Source organism: Buteo buteo, chromosome 23 (genome assembly GCF_964188355.1).
Source record: "Buteo buteo chromosome 23, bButBut1.hap1.1, whole genome shotgun sequence".
Taxonomy (NCBI): domain Eukaryota; kingdom Metazoa; phylum Chordata; class Aves; order Accipitriformes; family Accipitridae; genus Buteo; species Buteo buteo.
The window spans coordinates 17608528-17630168 of NC_134193.1; the positions used below are offsets into that span (position 1 = coordinate 17608528).

General features: G+C 39.8%; 1 protein-coding gene across 15 annotated transcripts in view; it reads right to left on the reverse strand.

The window, feature by feature from the left end:
• FNBP1 (formin binding protein 1) overlaps positions 1-21641 on the reverse strand; it is a 104279-nt gene that overhangs the window by 63921 nt on the left and 18717 nt on the right. For all 15 annotated transcript variants that reach the window (XM_075055822.1, XM_075055832.1, XM_075055823.1 and 12 more), the window contains exons 2-3: positions 7647-7762; positions 2452-2508 (exon numbers count right to left, since the gene is read on the reverse strand). In XM_075055822.1, coding sequence (XP_074911923.1) covers positions 2452-2508; positions 7647-7762 — 173 coding nt within the window. The remainder of the gene's footprint in view (positions 1-2451; positions 2509-7646; positions 7763-21641) is intronic.

Sequence of the window (21641 nt, forward strand, 5' to 3'; positions counted from 1 at the left end):
TCACGTGAAGGAACTTCTCAAAAGGAAGCCTACCCCACACACTGACAGTTGTCTGGTAAATTTATCTCGATTTAGACAGTTTGACATTGGCTCTTAAAATATCACAGTTTTAGCGTGCCACATTTTTTATCAGCACAGCTCTGGGACTTCACTATTCACCAAACATTTCTAGTTACACTCTTTCAAGTCCTACAATTCAGTGCGCAGAGTCATCAGTACACTCTACCAGGCAAAATCCTAAGCAACCAATTTTTGGCTAGCATAGTACAGAAAAGAAAACTTTTCATAGTGTAAATTGGATTTAAATCAGCTATAGTTTATAAAGTTTTCAAAAAGGTAATGAGTTTACTAACCAGGTGTTCATTGTCAACTCATATTTTTTAGGACCTTCCATTGCAAAGTTTATTTTTTGTATAAAATAATCTCTTAAACGACATTCCATGTCTTATTAAAAGGAAGAAACGAACATCTGTGCACACAATTTCAAAACAGCAGATTATGTCACTAGCGTATTCAGCACAGAGCCAACAGAGCTGCATTTAAATACCCCAGCTGGCTGTGCTGGTCAGCTGGAAAACAGCAGCTTTGAAGCACTGCACTTGTACATATTAGAAAAATGATTAAATGGTAGCGGTCTGCACTGATATTATCACCTAAAGGTGAAAAAGCAAAGCAAAGAGGGAGAGATTTAGAGGAAATAGAAGGAAGTGTCACAAGTAGGGATGAAAAAGGCATCAGAGAAAAGAAACAGAAAAAAAGAAACTGAAAAAAGAGACTAAAAATATAGTCCAGTACAAGCAGCCACATTCACAGTCAAGCTGTGGTGCCTCAAGAGAAATCTCAGTTGCAAAAGACAGGGGATCAAAGCAACAGAACTACAGACTGACAATAAGCTTGAAAACAGATCATTTTTAGACAGGCTGTCTCAAAGCAGTGTCCGAGGCACTGAAAGGTCGCATGACAAATCCCCAGACATTGTTTAGAGACATGAGGAAACCATACTGAGGTGAACACTGTATTTAAAAGGGCAAAGGATGCACAGGATCTTCTGTGCCACTTCACATGAATCATTTAACTCCAATATCCTTTTCCAGCAACGAATGATGTGTCAAAAAAGGTTGTAGTAAACTCAAAATACCCATTTATGGTATAGCTACCCAAAGGCAGATTTATTCCTAATCCCGGGTACAAACCAAAACAGCTGATGTGCTGGTAGCGTAAGCTTCCTTGTGTAAACATCGATATCTCAGGAAACAATGGCATAAATAACTGATTCCCAAACAATGTTACTAAAAAGAAATTAAAAAGAAAATGAAAAGGCTGTTATCTCTGTTAATATAAGCCACTAGAGTAACTGTATACAGCAGCTTGGGGGGCTGACCCAAAAATCTAAATTAATATAATCATACAGTTGGACCCGTATCCAAACTCGTTTCAAACATTTCAAATTTCAAGGTCAAGGGTTTGAGTCTGCTGCTGGGCTCTCCAGAGGCAGAGCAGCCTCCTGCAATACAAGGCTGCAGGGTCAGACTCTGCAATGCCTTTGTTCAACGCTGATGCATTACAAAACACTGATGTTGAGAAACTTCAGAGTCAGAGCGTTCTAAAGAAAAAGGTTCTTGCTCTGGCTTATATCCTGTCTGTTGGAAAAGCTCCTCCTCTAGAAAGTTCTCTTTAAAGAGTATCTTTAAGTTCATCAAGGGCAGGAATGTTCTTAACATGTGGTCTATCACCACCTGTATCCATGTCCGCAGTGTCACCCAGTGAAGGAGCTGTGCTTTGACTCTGCCATCGCTACCTGTGAGCACTACATTAGTCCCATGCCATCAGGGACATATAGTCCAAATACATGAATCAATAGCAGTCAGCTGAGGCCATGCAACATCCTTCAACAGCAGCAAGCCATGTGTCCATCCCTCCCAGGATACTGGAAGTACAAACTACACCCTTCACCCTACTCTTCAAGAACCACTGGTTTTTCTGTGGTGTTGTAACACTATCCCTTTAGTAGGTTACTAATCTGTGTTGTCAGTCCATTTGAGTAATTTAATACTTAGGCAGACTGCTTAAGTTTCATGATAAAATTAGCAACTGTTACTGTTCCTGCTGAAAGTAGTTAAAGAGTTTGGTCATTCACTTCAAAGGGCCAGGATCATATAGTCTGGCATAAAGTTTTTAAGGTACATGAAAAACAAAACAAAACAAAAACCCCCAAATCAGGCATCCAGAAACCATAACATAAAGGGAATTGAGTAGTTACAGACCAAATCCAAACTTTGAAAATCCACTCCCTACTATGTACCATATAAGCCTATTTCTGCATCTATGATTTCTATACTCTTAACTTGACTTTAAAATCTTCGGTTTACAAGCCAAATCCTAGCTGGTAACCCAAACTTTTCCCCTTCCTCCAGTAATGCATGCTCACCCAGCAGTGGATCATGAACATACCTGTATTCTTCCTCCTCTTTGGAGTTCTTTTTGGGTTGGTATTTCTTTGAAAGATTCCTAAAATTAAAAATACATGTATATAAAATTAAACTTAAAATCTCCTTTAAATTAACTGGATAATCTTTGCATGCACACACATTCTGTGGGGCTCCAATTTTTATTTGCAGTGATTAGACACCTCTTCAGAAGTATGATTGTAATTAGGCTTTTTGATTGCATTATAGTAGCACTCAAAGACTGGGCCGCACAATGCTTCAGTCTCTTAAACTGCAATAAAGTAGCAGATTCTGAACCCAAGAAGTTCATAAATTAAGGTCATGAAGCCAATACAACCCAGTTCTGATTCTGCTGATGCACAAGTCTCCTTCACCTGATCTAAAGGAGAGACCCTTTCACAGTAAAAACACTGGTCCTTAGATGCACAGGCATGCTTTAAAAACTCCACCCAGTAGAAGGTGCTACTCCATATCCAAAGGTCAGCCAGCCTAGTAAAGCATGAGTTGCTGCAGCAGATGACACTCATGGCTAGGCAAATTTGCCTGCCTTTAGCAGGATGCTTTCAAGGAAGAGAAAAATCTTCATAAAACTGTAGGAGCTGCACTGAGATGACAAAAGGGGGATCATTTTATGATTATCAACTGATGCTGGGAGAAACGTGAAATTTGATTATCCCAATTAGCACAGATGATTGCATCTCTCATTACCCCACACCCAACTAATGATTTCATTTTAAAATATTGATATGTTCTTCAAGTGATCATATCCTGAATAAGAAATCTGAACATAACTGTTAACACATTTGACAGTTAGTATATAGCTTTCATTGTCCTGAAAGCACTGACTGCAAGCCCCTTGCCAGCAGCACATCAAGGGTTTAATGAATGTGTGCTGTCCACCTGACACTCCATACCCCTTGCTGATACTTAAAAGCTCAGCATTGCAATGCATATTGCACTGCAGCACAATACAACACCATGCATCCTTTCAACAATGCAAGCCAGAGAGCAATTTTAAGATCTTTTCAGTGCCGCAATACTGGGATCTCCTCTATTCTAAACTCAGCCCTATTACTATAATATGCTTTCCTGCAGCCTCTGCAGAAATGGAAGTCATTTGTTTAAGCTTTACAAGGTTGTTTCAGCGATTAAGAATATAACATACAAGTGGTATTGATAGAATTGTTGTCTGAAGGACTACCAAGTTGCAATGACCTATCTGTGCCAAACTCTTTGGAGGACTCCCAGAACACATCCAGTTGAAAAGAAACAGCTTTTTCAGAGGTGTAACCCACTCCCTGTTGCATGCTGGTTTTACTACTAACCAGGAGACAGCAGGGCCTCTTGTCTCACATTTCTTATTCCTTTTGTTCCCCTTAAGGAATTAAGAAGCATCTGCCCAAACAGAGTAGTAGCCAGAACCCTGGCAGATTTGCACAGACAAACATGTTTCTCAAAATTTAAGTATCCCTACTGGAAGGGATCCAAATGAGCATCTCCTTTCCAGTCTTTGCCTTCTCTGAAAGGAGCAGGCTTTGAAACAATGAACTTTTCTCTAGTTCTGCGTACAGCAGCTTCAACCAAAGAATACTGGCACAGGAAGAATTCTGCAAAATGTTCTGCATGAGTACAGTAAATCTTATAAGCACTCTTTGTATGCCATGGGAATGCCTCCCTCCACACACCTGCTTAAAGAAGGGAAAAAACACAAGAAAACATGCACAGAAGACTACACGAATAAGGCGTTTTCACACACACTCAAAATGCACTTCTCCCTGGACTGTCATGCTGCCCCATTAATTCTGATATACACAGCTACTGTCTTGTTAATCTTTAAAGGTGTAGAAATGCTATGGAGCTGGCACAAAAAAACCTAGACAGTATGCTTTCACACAAAAAAATATTCTGAAAGCATGTATCAAGGATTAGCATCTGGGTTAAACATTTTTTTATTTTCTATGTACTTTATAAAAGACAAAATATTTGAGTTGAGCCTATATATTTGAGTTCTTCTATTTCACCCCCCCCTTTTTTTTTAATCAAAAACATACATAGGGTTTTAAGCAGGATACACACAAAAAACCCAGAAGTGACACTGAATCCAGAAGTATTGCTGAAGTTCAGCGTGCAATCATACAGTGTCATGACGAGAACATCAGCACTTCCCAGGCTCAAGCTCACGAAGCAATGACACCTTCAGAGCTAACTGATTAAAGAGGGAACTAATACATAAGATCAAAGACCAGCAGTAAAATAGCAATTCTGGAAAGACACTGGGCTAGCCTGTGCACCTGTCTTCGATTCATGTTTCTATTTGCGTTTTACCCTGCATCTTTTTTTTTTTGCCTTTCCAGCTTGTTTCTCTGCTCCCTTATTTCCACTTCTTTGACATCTTGCTCTTTCTCTCACATTTATCATTCATCAGAGGTTCCTGATTCCTGAGATCTTAAGCATTTTTTTCCAATAGGTCCTCCTCAAGGTTATCTGTCCATCATCACATTAGGCAAGGCTTTTGACACACTTTGTGATGCTCAGGAGTGTGCGTGCTTTAAGATAAGTAGTGACTAGGGAAGGAGGACAACGAAACACCACTTCAGCACTCAGGGCACAGTGTCCAGCATGTCACATCCAACAGAAGCTCAAAACAAAACACAGGAACAAGTCAACACTCTACCACACTTTCAGCATCCCTTCCTTCCCAGCCTAGTATAATGACTCAATAATTATAATGTAAAAGAATTAAGTCAAATCTGAACTGGACTCTCAATCCAGGACTGATTGTAAATGGTACAAGCAGGGCTTGAATAGTGCAGGCACAATGTGCAAGGTGTGGGACACTGGAGAGTTTCCTCCACTGGGGTAAGCAGATAAATTTGAAGCATCCTGCAAGTACCTAGATCTAACTTAGCACTTCCAAACACCAAAATATTACATATGTATCTGCAGAATTATAAAGAGGAAGGAAAGAAACATTTTTAAATAGAAGCAAATTAAACTTCAACAGATGACCAGGCTGAGATGTAGATAGTAAGACAGGAAGAATAGCTAGCTAGGGAGCCCAGAGACCAAGCAGAAAACCCACATTTTACAAAAATAAAGTTCAGCAGCCTTACTTACACTATAAATAAAAAACTTTGAGTTAAATCCACAGGGGTATCTTGTGTTAACTTGTCCCTTTTTAATAGTACGTCTGCATGTTATGACATGCAGTGATATGCTGCAGCTCTTTTACACCAAATGGATATGATATAAGAAAGGTTTGCACCAGGCTTGGGAAGAATTATTAAAAGCAGATGCATGACTTTTTTTTTCCTTTATGTCCAGCACTGTTTTATCTCAACATTTGACAAGCCTACTTTTTTTGTTTTCCTTTTATATCTCTAATTTCTTAGATGACTCCAAACAGCATTGTGTTTAAGAGCTCCTCAGGGATGAATGTATTTGTCCTTGGATCATAGCAGGGTGGGGGACAATACACAGGGGGACGGGGGGAGACACACAGACGGACAGATGACAAATGCAGTTACATGTGGGGAATTAATATAAGGAGAGAAGAAACAAATTGACCAAGTTTGTTTGGGAAATCTAGGACAGAGTAAGAAATAAAACTCAGGAGTTCAGAGTTTCTAGATAGTCACAGGTAAAACTATCTCCCACTTTCCCTAAACATTTTGTTTGTGTGCTTATTTTCATAATTATGCTCTTTACACCCAATAGTTGTCATCCTAAGAAATTCAGTGAGTCTAGTGATTCTTCACTAGACAGGTCTGCTCACACAGATACTTTGCTGGGGTTTCCCAGTCCACTCACACTCTTTCTTCCAGCTCATTTTGCCTCTGTAATTCAATCTCTTCTCATCTCCATAGGATGTGAGCAATTTGTTCCTGCACAAGTCATTTTCTATTTCCTGCTTGTCTATAGCAGAAGCCCTGGGGAATCCCTGTGGCATTCCCCTGAGAAAGCACATAACCATAAAGGCATGGTTTTATCAACTACCAGCTCCTCGTAAAGAACAGGCCATTGTGCATCTCAAATCCATTCTAACACAAGCATCAAAAATTCTGGGTGATTTTTTTGTTTTGCTTTGTTAATAGACATTGTGCTTTAAATATATACAGCTCAACTAAAACCTCAGATCTCAACCTCTATAAGTACGAAGATGATGGAAGGAGTTCTAATATGTATTACTGTCATAAACAAAAAAACAAACAAAAGGTATGGATTTACTGGAAGGGTTAGGAAGGATTAGTCCTGCGCTCCCCTTCCCAGTTAGCTCCACCACCTCCATTTTACCACCCTGGCCACTAGTGCCTGCCAACAATATTGCACCACAGCCTCTCTCGGCGGCAGCAGCAGGACTGTGTGCTGTACTCCCCTCTAACCCCTGTTCACCTCTCATTTTTTCTACCCTACTGGAAAAAGCAGGGTAAGAGCTACTCATTGTGGGAGGGTTCTTGGCACCCCTTCCCTTCCCCATTTACACTGGATCTGACATCAAGGAGTAAGTTTTCTGTGTCTGGTTCACATATGCTCATCTCCACCTACAACCTGATGGTCGAACCAGATATGTAGACCATACACAGCAGGAATTTTCAGTAATTTAGCTACTTGAGATAAATTCACAGGATCTCTGCTCTGGTCAGGAGACAGATCACAAGAACAGTGGCAAGATTATAAAACTGTCAAAATTCAAATCTCAGGCTGCAACCTGGCTAACTATATAGACAAAATTTCCAAGGGCTGAGACTTTCTGACCTGCAGTTTCTCCAACAAGAATCCATGAAGAGCCTGTCTTATGGAAAGAAACCCTAAACTTTGCCTTACAACAAATTATCATTATTGTGCTGAATTCTTAAACCCTTCAGCATTTACACGCAGCAGTCCTAATTTCATGGAAAACATTACAATGCTATCCTCAAAGCCTGAGCCATTAATCATGCATAAATCGTGAGTAAGCCCTAGTATGCTACTCAGTCACCTAAATAACCTCTATTTTTGTAAAGCATATGATTTTTAGCAGAGATAATAAAACAGTACCTTAAATTAACTTTAGCTTTCCATTCTCTAAATTAAAGCTATTATCTAAAAGCCATTATTATAAACCAAACACATTACCACCACTGAAACAGTAAACTTACAGATGATTACAGGCTCTGAACAGATGCAACTCAAAGTCCAGAACTTTACGTATCAACTTACCTAAGCTGCTTTGCATAGCTGAGTTCAATCTCTGTTCTTTCTTTTACAAACTTGATGTACTTTTCCAGAACATCAATACCCCATTGCGTATGTTTTTCTAAGTTGTCAAACTGGTCCTGTAATGAATAAAAAAAATAGTTTAGTCTCATTGAACTTAGAGATAACTAAAAATAATTTCCAAAGTGCATATCACCATAAAGAAAGTGTTATTAATATTTTCCATTACCACAGTTAGACATTTTCATAGTGACATAGGTTTTTACATCAACAGAAATCTATCTTTTAACATGAGGCCAATTCAGTAGCATTCTTCATTCCTCATTTCTGAATCAGTTTTGTTTCAGAAATCCTGGCAATTCTACTGACTACGACCCTCTAAGATAAAGACGTACTTAGACAAAGGATTAGAAATAGATATTCTTGCCAGTTTTTTATTTTACTCTGAAGACTTAATAGAAGTTCTATGAATTTGGTGTCTACTCCTTATTAATAATTCTTATTTTTGTCTGAAAAACACAGATTTAGACTCCAGCTTTGTCAGTGTTAGGAATTTAAAACATTGTTTAGAACAGCTAACAATCTTTTCATAGAACAGAATTTACTTCCCCTATAGCCTGTTTTGTTCTAAAACAGAAGGCGTGCTAACAAATTTTGCCATTAAAAAAAAAAATAATCACATTAGCTAAGTTTTCTTGTCTCCCTCCATTTATATACAGATGCTACTTTGTTCTTCAAATATTGTTGCCCTCGAAAAAACAGTCACACATGTTTTCAATAAAATCTTTTTCAATCAAGAACATTCCACAAGTCAGTTTGGGATTTGAAAATGCCAAGGGAAATTAAGCAACTCTAAATCCAAATTAATTATCCAAGCCAGCTTATTACTATCTGAAGATTTAACCTAAAATTACCTTGTTTTTTAAAGTTTAGTTACTTTAACAACACTCAATAATCATCCATCCCACACAGCATTTCAGAAGTTAATCTTTCTACAAGACTTGAAAAATATTTTTTACACTGTGATACACAGAATACTTATCCTGACAGAAACACAGTGTAAGCCTGACTTATCTGGTACCAGGTTCCATTATGGTTTACACAGAAAATAGAGAGTAAGTTTGTACATCTGCAGTACAAAGGTTAGATTTACAACATTTTCCAAAAAATTGTACACAGCAATAGATTTAGGTCAGATGCTTAGCTGCCACAATTAAAGCTTCTCACAGAAGCAATGCTTCTTTCTACCTGCCAAAGATTTGGTCTTGTGACTTTCCGTTTGCAGGGCTATATCATCAAATGTTATCAAAGCAATACAAACCCACTTCCTTAGATGCACAGAGTAGAAAAATACCAGAAAACTACTACAAAGCCTAGTTTATTAATATGTTGCTTTTAAGCAAATACCACTTTCTGCTTTGTAGCATATCTGGCTCTGACAGTAAATTAGGTCAGTATCAGTAAAGATTCTTCCAGCATTGAACAAGACAGTCACGTAGACAAAAGCTGCTACTTGCTAACAGAACTGCTTTAGCTGTATTTTGAAGGGAAGAAATAGGAACCATGTTACATGTGGAAAATTTGCAAAACTCTAGCAAGAAGCTAGTTAAGACAGCAGGTAATATGCATGGAATAGGACACACAGGGTTTGTGTATCTGAATATTTGCTGTAGTTTAGCATAAGGTACTATTTTAAGCCAGTTCAGCCAAACCAGACTAGGCTTCAGTTGAAATTATGTCACTATTAGTCAATTCAAGAGGCACTGGGGGGAGAACAGCAAAAGGGCAATAGTATAAAGTTACAAGAACAGTAAAGAACTTCTAAGCCTTGTGCTCCAGGAACTAAGAAAAAGTGGCTAAGGGCACCTGGGAGGGAGGGAGAAAAAAATGTAAAAAAATATTCAAACTACACAGAATAAAAGCCTGACTTCCAGCAATATAAACCAATGTAACATCATTCACTCAAAAAGAGGATGTATGTATTCTGCAGAAAGGGAAGACGTGGACTAAGCCAGAACATATTTGCATATAGACAAATCCTTATTTCAGACAATTTCACAGCTGGGGAGAATACAAAGACAACGTGGGTAACATCACAGACCTCTCCTCCTCCCAGAAGGCTCAGATCAGGAAGGAACATGGTGTGCTGTCTGGAGTGCGATGCCAGCATAACAAGGCACCTTCTGCTCTGCTTCAAACATACAACCTCTGATCTCTCAGATTATGCTGGTGTTGAGAAAGTAGTGCAAACATGGCCTTTCTAAGGTTTCTGATAAAGAGGTCTTATAGCTATCCCACACCCTACTCTTCCACAATTTACATTATTTAACATAAACACACGCATATAAAATAAATACCCCACGAGGCAGTCCATTGCTCACAAGTTTACATGGATTCACACACACTCCCAACTTTGAGAAGGGCAATCTCAGGGAGGGAAATCCACTCCCTAATCCCTGTAAGCAAATTAAACCACCCTTATCAGATCTACCATATTAGTAGCAAAAAACTAACTTAGCATCCTAGTGTAACCCCATACGAAGAGGAAAGGTCATGGTTTCCCATAGGAAAGAATGCCTTTCAAAGAGATCCTGCCCTTCAAGGTAATTCAGACTGCTGACTGCAAAGAAAGATAGAGCAGGTTCACCCTGGAAAAGCAACCTTGGTGGTAGCTTGTCGAAACCTCTTCCACCACCATCACCACCTCCCTAACTCAATTCTCAGAGCATCATTTAGATTAGAGCATGAATAAAAACCTGAAAATGGCTCCAGATGGCTGCCTCAGTTTGGTCTGTTATCCCACAGGTGGATCTGCTGGACTGTTTCAGTGGCCTCACTATGTCAAGTTTGGTGAAAGAAAACTCCATGATGTACACTGCAAAGGCAAATACACGGCAGCACAGCTGTCAGACAGACCGACTGTGTGAAGATGCTAACTTTCTATTTATAAAGTGAGCAGAGACACTCGTCCTGGCCTGAGCTGTAACCAGAAGAACCTCAACCAGATAAACTACAAGCACTGACCTCCACTATCAAGAAGCGAGGCAAGATGAAATTTAGCTTTCTGCAGACTTTGCTGAAGAAAAGAGTTTGTCCTTTTCTGGGCATGGAACAGTTTTGGCCCAAGTGCCATTTCACTAAGCAGCCAACGCCCCACAACACTGTGTTACACTGGGGTCATGTATTCCATTATCCGTTCTCTTTTCTGTGTTCCCTAAGGATGAAAAAAGTCAGTAAAATTGGCAACACCACCTCTTTCTGAGCATGAGATTCCAAAGGAAATGCAGTGCAGCCAGAGGGACCCAACACAGATAGTCCTCTTTGTTTCATGGATCTGCTCAACAAGCTGAAGGTAGGCAAAGGCTCTGTGTTAAAGCTAATGAATCATAGGGATGACAGAGTACACAGAATGCTTTGATCATAAAGCATAACCTTTAATTCATGGAATCCCAAAGTCCAGGGATACATACAATCAATGAAAATCCAGAACTTCTACAAAGGAGATTTTTGAGAGTAGTTAACAACATCATGCCTTCAAACAATCAATATTGAAAAGATTTTTTTTAAATTCATTTAGAATTTCCAAAGTTCATTACAAAAATGCATTATCACATGGAATCTGAAGGGTAAAAAAACCCCTCAACTGTTCTGTAGCAAATCTGATCTAGTTTTAGTATCCTTAACAATGAGATTTTCACCCTTCTCCATAATAAACTGCCTCCCACAAAAGATTTCCCAGAAGCAGACTGCTAGTAAAAGTTCTTCAAAAGATTCCCAAACTCCAGTACTATGTTTCACTTCAGTTTTCACTGAACTCCAGAATCATTCTATAGCTTAAAAAAAAGCTCTTCATAGTAACTGATCCCATCAAAAAAAATCTCTCATGAAGGGGGCAATGTCATCAGTAAATTTGCTAGTACTTTGGTTAACTTAAGCATTTGTAGCACCGGGCATAAGCAGCTTCTTGTACTCAAACAGTAAAACTCAATGAGGATTTTCAAACACGGAGATCGGGAAAGGTATCACTGTCCCCCTGAAGCCAGGAAGAAGCTGGTGCGTGGCTGGAGAAGCATCTACCTTACAAAAAGCAGCAAGAGTGTAGCTTGTGAAGATTTATCTGTCTCGGCTCTCAAGGAACTTGGCTCTGCAACCATGAGCAGTCTAATGAGAGCACCACATGGTTTTAGCACAAAGCACACCATCCCTACCAGCGATGGATACGGGTTTAGCAGGTGAAGTGTGCCACTACAGCTGCGCAGGTTTGGATATCAGCTGGAAGATGGCTCATGATCTGCTGTTTCAGCTTTCAATTTCAATACACATATACTCCTCTGTTCGTTTTTGCAGCCTCCTCACCTTTCCAGTTAAGGATAACGTTAGAAAACAATAAATTCCACAAGGCTTTAACATTCTTCAAGAAAAGCAAGAAAACAAGACAAGAAGCATGACAGTGTTCAGTGAGAATGCTCCCACCAGACCACAGCGAGGGGGGAAACAAAAGGTCACTTTTGCACATGTTTTCTCTGAAAAAGAAACACCAGAACATTTTCTAGAAGCATTCACTACTTTCCTCTTACTCAGAGACTGGCTTACATCTAAGAACACTCTTGAGCAAAATATTGCACTGACAGTAAGTCATGTATCACAGCAGGCTCCTACCACCGCTTTCATGTTATTGTCTATGTCCTTTGGCCTTCCAACCTGCCAAACCTCATGTTCTCCCATTTTCAAGTCCCTATACTTACTGTGATATCAACAGCTTATTAAAGAGAATAGACTTTTGATTGACAATCAAGATGTGCACACAATTAATCTACTCATACAGCTGTAACTTACTCGTCTTCATCAGATTCCACCAGCTTCCCAATGACAGCAACTCATGCCAGAACAAACACTTCATGCCTTCCCCAAGTGATGGAGGAGTTTGAACATACAAGCTGACCCACCTGACTTCACGCGGGTGGGAAAGCAGAGCCTCTGCTGCAAGCTGCTTGGAACAAACAGCCTCATCATGTTTGTTCAGAGCCTAATACATTCTTGAGCATGCTCACAAAAATTACAGCTCAAAAGAGGAAAGAAGAACTTTAGTCATTAACTTGAATGGGAATTGGACATCCAAGGACCCAGAATGCTTTGAAAGTTTTATCCCTAAGGCAAAGTGTGTTTCCAACTTCATTTCTGTTTCCATTAATTCTCTCCTGGTATTTTTACTGCTGCCCAAATAACCTCACATTCATGCATTCTTTCTGAAACTCGGCTGTGTGCTTGTTACCCTGACAATGCTTAAAATGGAAATAGTGCTGCCTATTTGCTTTTCCTCATTTTAATGGCTACTTCAAGCTGTCAAATCCCCTCACTTCTCAACTGTTCTCCTGAAGTCACATTCCCCAGCTATGCAAAGTATTTTGGGAAGAAGTTAGCCATTAAAAAAACAAAAGCAAGAAAAGTTTTCTTCCTATTTCTAAGCCACATAACATGGAGTACAAGCAATTATTGAGCAATAAAGAAGTGTTATTCATGGGGTCTTTGAAGATCAGCTCAGTAAGATACTCCTTCCTCTTTCAAACGTTCTTCCATCTATTGCAAAATAGTTCAACACAAGGCTCGTTCAGATCCAATGATAGATGGGGCTTTAAATTTACCACCAAAGGGCTTGAGCATTAACATCTACTGAAATAAAGGGGGTGTCCTCACTCTACTCTTGAGTTACAGTCTCAGTGTCTCTGCAGCCAGACAATACTCACTCAGGTCACTGTACTCCCCGTGTCTGCTAAGTGCTTTTCACAAACAGAAAGGCCGATGACATGGAGTCCAACTCCACCATACAGCTAGGCCGGAAGTCCTGGGATTTCTATTTGATTTCAAATGTGAACAAAACATTAGATTCTGGGAGACTTTACCAATTAATGCTGCAATTTTAGTCATCGTGTCAAACCTGCTCAGATTAGCTTTAGGTGGCAGCATTTACCATACCAGTAACCAGGCTGAACTGTCACTCTGTCACTCTTTCTGCTATTTTCACAGGTAGTGGTGCAGAAGTGCGAAATTAAGAAGAACGCTAATACAGAGACAAGTAGCGAAGAAAGAGTATGCTGAAAATTCAGATGTTAGTAACAGAAAAACAAAGCCTTTATATTTAGCGTATTCCTCCTATAAAGCCTAATCCAGCAACGTAATATAAGACCCATGATTCTTAAATGTTAAAGAGTATTTGAAGACTTTCTACTGCCTCATTGTCCAGGGAGCTCGATTCCGTTTCCTCCCCAAAATACTTGTTTATCCACTGTCCTAAAACATAAGTAGGAATATGGGAATTAAATGCTAATTTTCACCGCTGGTTCATACCTTCTCCTCCCACATACCTCTTTTTTAAACTCTCACCCAGTTCCATTGGCAAAGAGGAATTAAAGATCAAGAATACATTACAGCGTTCAAATTCTAAATTACTTTTTTTAGATTCCATGGTTTAACAACTTCAAATTATAAAAGTAATTAACAAGATGATGAGACCTTCATAGCCTTGGTTAAGTCCCATATGGCACTATAGCGCTAGCAGAATACAACAGAATTCAGATCACAGATCCTCGGAGACCTACAATAAAACTGTATGCAAATGTTAACAGTCTTCAGGCAAATTAATAATGAAAGAAAATCCATAAAGTACAGGCTACCACTGCAAGAGCCTTGTAGAAAACAGAGATGAGCAGAAAATACAAAAGCACTTCAGCATCTGTTGACTCAGCCACTACTGACGAGAGACAACTTCCCACATAAAACTTGTCAGCTATAGTCAGTGAAATCCTCAGTTAATCACAGCTAAACAAACATCTGTGTTTATACATGTTAAGTATGAAATGGAGTACAGGACACTAACCTTTTGCTTCATGCAGCACAGACAAGGACGACTAATGGCACCATGGAAGGCATACCGATGGGACAGGGAGACCATCTCTTTTTGGTTGACATTCAAATGATTCTGTGGCTTTACTACTTGTTTTATGAATCTACCCTTCCATCACCCTTGTATATCCGGTTCTTGTTCACAAAGCTATTTATGATCATATGAACTTTTCATGCAGATCTCCTATTCATCCATGTGTTTAATTTCATTTTACCCTTTAAATATTAAATAAATTCTTCCTGACCTTTCACCTTAAACAGGCATATTTCCACTCAAGCTGAATAATAAACACCCCAGAAAAAAAATCCATCTTACTCTCTCACCTCCATCCTCCCTTCATCGCCATCCCTTAAACTCATTTTTCCATTAATCCCCAAAAGGGTTTTAACTATTCTTTTATCTCTTCTGATTCACCTCAGAACTTGATCTAGTTAGATGAAAATAGAAACAAAAATAAGATTCTTTTCTGCATCATTAGGCAACTGAGTACATTTCAAACTCAGAGGGGGGATATCCCAGAAATCAAGAGTGGAAACAGACTATGTTTTATGTTGAAACATCTTTTATGTTGCTAGATAAACTCACCTCTAATTGTCCTAGTTGTTCCAATAAACATTTTGAATTAAGCAGTTTCTGGTCTGTATTTCAGCCCTGAAATGCTTACTCTCTTCAGCATTTTGCTGAAGCGGTAAAGCAAAATAAGTTCTAATATTTATGCCAATTTTAATTTGGATTTAAAATAATGTTGCCCCAGTATAATAGCAAGGCCCTTTGCACAGCAAAGGGTAGCAACAGGGAGTAACCCTCTTAATTGCTCCCAAGACCAACCACACTCATCCCCACCCAGAAAACCACCTTCCACAAACTCAAGAGTGACCCCTCCTGCTAATTAAGCAGAAGTGCTGTCTCACAGGCATGTTTCGGCCATACCCTAACCCTACCTTGATGGAAACCTGACTGAAGTCAAACAAGAAGCACTTCTGAAAAAAGCCACCTGAGCATATGACACAGAGGCCAGCACCTGGAGAGCAAAACGAGTATTACAGCCACACTGAGGCATGGCCAGTTTTGGGAGTACAACCAGATCATCAGGGTTGGCATGGAACAAATGAACTTGCAACACCTAACAGAAAGACCCCCCTACAGTAAAGCTGCATAGATACATCCCCCACTCACGAAAATGCTGAGTTTGTCTTCATACTAGTGTAGCTTATGACCTCGTTGTAGAGAAGATGATGCACAACAGCAGACTCTAAACCACAGTAGTAGGTTACAGAGAGCATGACAACGAACAGCAGTGCAAAGCCAACTAGCGAGCTTTGAAAGCAGGGAAGGGAGGGAGAGCAACTCCCTCAGCAGCAGCACAGAGCATCAGGTCGGCAACAAGACACCTCCGCCTGCCTGACAGGTCTCCAGGAGCACAGCCCGAGCACTCACGTTGGTGACCCACTTTAACACCTATTATGGAAGCCTTGCAAAACCTGACACGTGGTTCACGGGAGATGCTTCCCTGTGTAAGTACAACCAGTATCAACTGCCAAGATGTACACACGCACTCTCAATGTCTAGTTCTCTCTGCTGACAGCTTAAACCGTGAACTGAAACTACTCCTTCCCGCAGTGGCCAGAAGCCTATGAGTCACTGCTGCCGCCCGGTTGCTGGTGCAGGAGCGGTGGAGCTCCAGGAGGAGCAGGTGCTCCTGCAAGAAACCTCCTGGTCTTGGCTCCAGCAGCTGCTCTTGCCACTACAGCAAACAGCCTTCCTCACTGGAGCCCGAACCTACAGGAGCCCAAACTTATTTGACCCCCCCCAAACCTTCCACCTCCGCCATCCCGATGTCAAACCAAGCCTTCTCCTCCCCCCGTAGCCTGCTGTATCCTACAAAGGATGTGGTAAAGCAGAACTTGTGGTCCCTCTATAGCAACAGGGCAAGTAACAGTGCTCACACAGCAGCCAGGAAGGAAGGTGAGAGAGAGGATGTGCCATACAAGAGGATGTGGTTGCCGGTACCGCAGCAGCCTAAAAAGATGCTGCGAGAGGTAAGACAACAGAGAAGAACGATTAATTCTGCAGAGTGAGAAGGCAGGAGGATACGAACAGCTCAACTGGAGCAGGCCAGAGCAGATGAGCAATAGGTCATTAAAAGAAACAGCAACCAAACCAAAGGATAGTGGATAGTTAAGGGAAAATAAGACAGTCCTTTTGCAGACAAAAGGCTAACAGGAAGCCTGGTTTTCTTGGAACAAGGGAGATTTTGATGTGCAATTATGTAGGTTACATGCCCTCGATGGCACATGTGGAAGAACATAAGTCCATCTAGTACAGAGCATTATATAGGTGCCATTTCATTTTTATTCAATTACCTGAAAAGGCCATACAGAAGCATTAGACACTTGACACAAGTCATCTGCTGTCATCAGTGGGAGACGCTTCTAAAAGTTGTATAACATCTCTTGAAAGAGGAAACGTGCACCTTAGAGGTGTCAGAATTTCATGCTCTTGAAAATGAGTATTATAGTTTTCTTCAAATAAGGAAAAGGTAAGGCTCAAAAAACATTGTTTGCAATGTCCAAGGATACTGTTCATAGATGGCCATGCTGCAGCAGTAATTCACTTCCTTCAAGTAAGTTTATACATTTTGAGGTTTGAGGCACTGCACGACTTTGCCACAATGAGAACCATCTGTCATAAGCAGGCCATTCAGAAATGAACACTTCTTTTCAAGCATACAATTCTGCTTATAAAATACATGCAAGAAACCCCAAAACAGGACACAGTTTTGTTTCAAAATACATTATAATGTGCAAATTACAACCCAGGATATAAGAAAGCTCTTAAAGAGCAAGATAATAAGAGAGAAACCTCAACTAATGCCAGATGTAAGGTCAGAAATACCCACTATTTTTATTGAAGGACTGAGTGCATTTCAACCTTTTTCTGTACATGTTCAGTTATTTAAACTGAAGACAAACATGCACATGCTGCTTTCTCCTTTTGGTGATACTAGCACAATTTGACCGATTTAAGTGAACTTATTCCTACTAGGTATAGGGATAAGCAGCAGAATCTAGACCTTAAAATCCAGACTCATTAGCTAAGCAAAAGCTAAACAAAGGCTCATAACTACTAAAATCTACTGGGGCCCAGAGAGATGATGCATCTCTACCATTAGCATTAATGATACCCATGAAACTCATTTAAAAAACAAAGAAACAAACCAAAGCAATGCTAACCTCTTCCTTCTGCTCATCCTGGGGGAATAGAATGGGACAAGGATTTGGTTTTTGCTGACAGTATCCAGAGCTGCAGACTGAAAGCTGCAATGACCCACAGGGATTCACTGTTCTGTGCGTTATAAACAAGAGCTTTGAAAATGAGCAGATTCTGGTGTGTATCACTCTGCTGCTGGGACGGTATAAATCATGAGCCACAGCAGAACCCCACATCCGAGCTCCCTCCCTCAGGAGTTGCAGCATAGTAACAATGCTAAATATATGTTGTTGTTGTTCCAGTAAGGTTTTTCAGTTGACAATGTTGCAACTTTTCAGTGTTCCCCACCACCATCCCACTTCCCTGATTTAATACACACCCATTCTTTTATTCTGAAATAATTTGAACAAATGCAATTTTAGATCTAATTCCCAGTAAATCTTTTGGTGCCTGGAGACGTCTTTGGAGTAACTGTTGACTGATTTTCATCCTCTTTTTTTTTTTCCATTCTGCGAAGCTCTCCCTTAATAATACCAGCTGTTAAAACAAAGATCAACAAGATCTCTTGCCCACACAGTTTCCCCTTTGGGCAGCTGTGTACTAATTATTAAAAATGAACCATACAGTGTTCCTGCTTATTGCATGGATAACTACAACAGAAAAACAAACAAGCCTGCTGATCCATTTAAAAGACACAGACAAAAAAAAGCAATTCTGCCCTCTTATCCAAAACCATACTGAATTACCATAGTACAATCTTATCCACAAGAACAATACTTCAAACTGTAGTAGTCTGTGGGAATGTATTTTGGGGAAACTAGCTTTTTGCCCAACTTCTTCATAAACTAATGCCATAGTGGATTCATGTAGAATATCCAAGCTGTTCTATGCATCCTCGTGTGCACAATTTTGTCATTAATAACAAACCTTTTCAAACATGACACTGCTCTAAGCTCGCAGCTGGAGTTTAGGGACTCCTGAATTTCAATCCCATTCTCCTGAATTCTTTGGAGGAATAATACTTGAGTGAGGGAGGTTTTTTTGTTTGGTTGGGGGGGGTTAATTTTATTATATTTATATATATCCACTTAAGAAAAAAAATCAGTGACACTGTTAAAACTTTGCAAAATAAGAGTTCTTGATCTCCCTCTAACTAAATGTAGCCCTTATGGGCTACATTTAAAAAAAAAAAAGTAAAGGCCTCGCCAGTTATGCCTGGTATTCTCAATATTAAAACTTCTGATCTTCTGATCTCTATTAAACTAATCACCTGTCAGGTGTAGAATTGAGCATGTGTGCAAATCTCTTTTCTACACAGATGCTAATGTGAAGATGTATTTATTTATTAAACAGAAGAGAACAGCCTTTACTCCTCTGACTCATTTTCACCTCCTCCTCTGGCTGTGAAGCTCTCTGAGAATTGACTACCAAACTCCACTGCAGGCGTGGTGTCCTTATGGGATGTTTATGCAGATGCTTTGAAAAGAAAGATATTGTAAAAGTCACTAATTCTGCTTAGCTGGAGGCTGCCTCCTAGTGTCATTGGAGCAATGGCAATACCTAGGGTCAAAAAATAAGCCCCCCCTCCTGAAGCGTGTCCAAAGCCCTTCCCTAAAGTTCAAATGAAAAGTATAAACAGACTGTTCCCTCTTCTCTTTTCCAAATTAAATGGAACTAACAGCTGAAAAAAGACTAAAGCACTCCTTTACAAATGTGGTTCAAAAAGCATTTAATATCTTAAATACCATGACATTACAAATATACAAATACAGTCCTAGATTTTTTTCAAGGGCCACTTCACACTCGGGACCAAATAAGATTACTGCTATGCCTTCTATCTGCCATTGGATTCCATTTTAACCCAGAAATTAGATTTGGTGCTTCTGCTCTGACCAAGAAATTGTTAGGTTTCCAAAACAGGAGACTTCTCAAGAGAGATATATATGATTCAGGAAATCTAATGCAATAGAATGACACTGTCGTTCTGAGTACGTAGCATTTTAAATGTCTGCAAGCCTAGGTATAAATTCAACCTAAATTTTAAACACGAAGTTGCAAAATCTGTTAACAAACTCCATTCAAAGTGCATTTCGTAATTGAGTATTATCCACTCATACACTCCACTCTGTCGAGTGGAGTCAAGCAACACTGGCAAAAAAATAGATTAGTTCTGGAACTAGGCCAGAAAGAAAATAAGCAAAGAGCTGAAGACAAGCTGAAGAGACACTATTCCTTAAATCTACCTATTGGGGTTTGTCACACAACTTTTTTTATTACAATAAGACCCAACTCTTCCTACAGCTATGAAAATGGCAACCAAGAAATGCAGCTAACATCCTGTCAAATATTTTCCTATTACCTATTAACGTTCTCATCTCAGCTTTTCAGGTGATAAAACGCTTCAGAAAAGGGACTAACCCCTGCTGCATTTGCACACACACTGCAGTACTTTGTAAAATCAGGCCATTTGTCTTGATTTTGACAACAACATTGTTTCAGACTGATCCCACTTGCATAAAATACTCAAACTTTAAGCAGAATCTTGTCACGCCCCTTCTCTGCAAAAGATGAGGTGACCTGTATGGCCACAGAATTAATCTATGATTAACAAACTAAAACATGGTCAAACCAAAACTAATGTGGCAACTGTACCACTGACATCTTGCTAGGGATCAGAAACATTCACCTGTGCATCAAAGCACATATTGCTATCAATAAACAAGGATTCTCTGATAACTTAAGTTTCTTTTCCTTAAGAGACAGCATACACTCATTTTCTCACATGCTCAGTTCTATTCCATTTCTATAAAGTTTACCCTCAGGTAACAACTTCCATTAATTATAGTGTGAACTCATGTTAAATCAGAGTTTAAATCTGAGGAAAAGTAATCGCATTTCCCTTAACCAAATAATCACTATATAAAGACCCTCTGAAACTCCACTGGGTCTCCCCCCTCCTCCCAACAGAAGCCTCTCTCAGTTCTCAGTAATAAGATCACGGCAAAAATAAATGAATGCAAAGTGGGTGGAATAAAGAAGGGGAAATATTGTGCAAAATGCTGACCCACCAAAAGCACACAAAGCATTTGTTCAGTAGTGACAACGAATAATTTAATCTGAGGCAAATTACCAAACAAACATCAATTAAATTACACGCTAGAATACAAGAGAAAGTTCTCCCACACACATTTCAGGTTTGCAGAGTCAATACAGAGGCATGCACACAGCCAAGCACAATGCTCTGTGGACTGTGATGGAGTCATCTGAGCTACTCACTCAAGGATACTTGAGACTCTCCACAGGACATGAGACAACTACAAGCATCTAAAGGGAAAGAGGTAAATTTAACTCCATCACACTAAGTAAACATTCATACAAGAACAGAGAGAGCATGTGTCACCGAGCTTTGTAAAATGGGAAGAAATCAGTGTTTCCTACCCTCTAAACATGACATTCATGAAGCATACAGAACTAGAGTTTTATAACACAATTATCTCTACTATCCATAAATTTTAAGTGCCCAACCACGTGATCGGAGAGCATTTGAAGCAAGTTGTAGAAGCAGCAAAGATCCTCTAGCTCTAACAGCAGCCCTGTTGTATCTGCAGCACTTGTACACCTAACAGATTTGAAATAGGGACCAGTTCACAGACAATCAGAGACAAGCAGGGAACCACAGCACAGCGAGCGAGACAGTCGTTTGCTGACTGTCCCACAAAGATGCTGTAGTAATACCATGCTCTGAGCCCCAATGGACAAAGCTCAAGTTTAGTATGCTAACCATACATGCTAACCAAGATAACCCAAAATTACAGTTTCTAGAAAGTAGGGCATCTTCTTACTGACTGTACAAACCTCCTACCCTGGCTCCCTACAAAGCCTCTGGC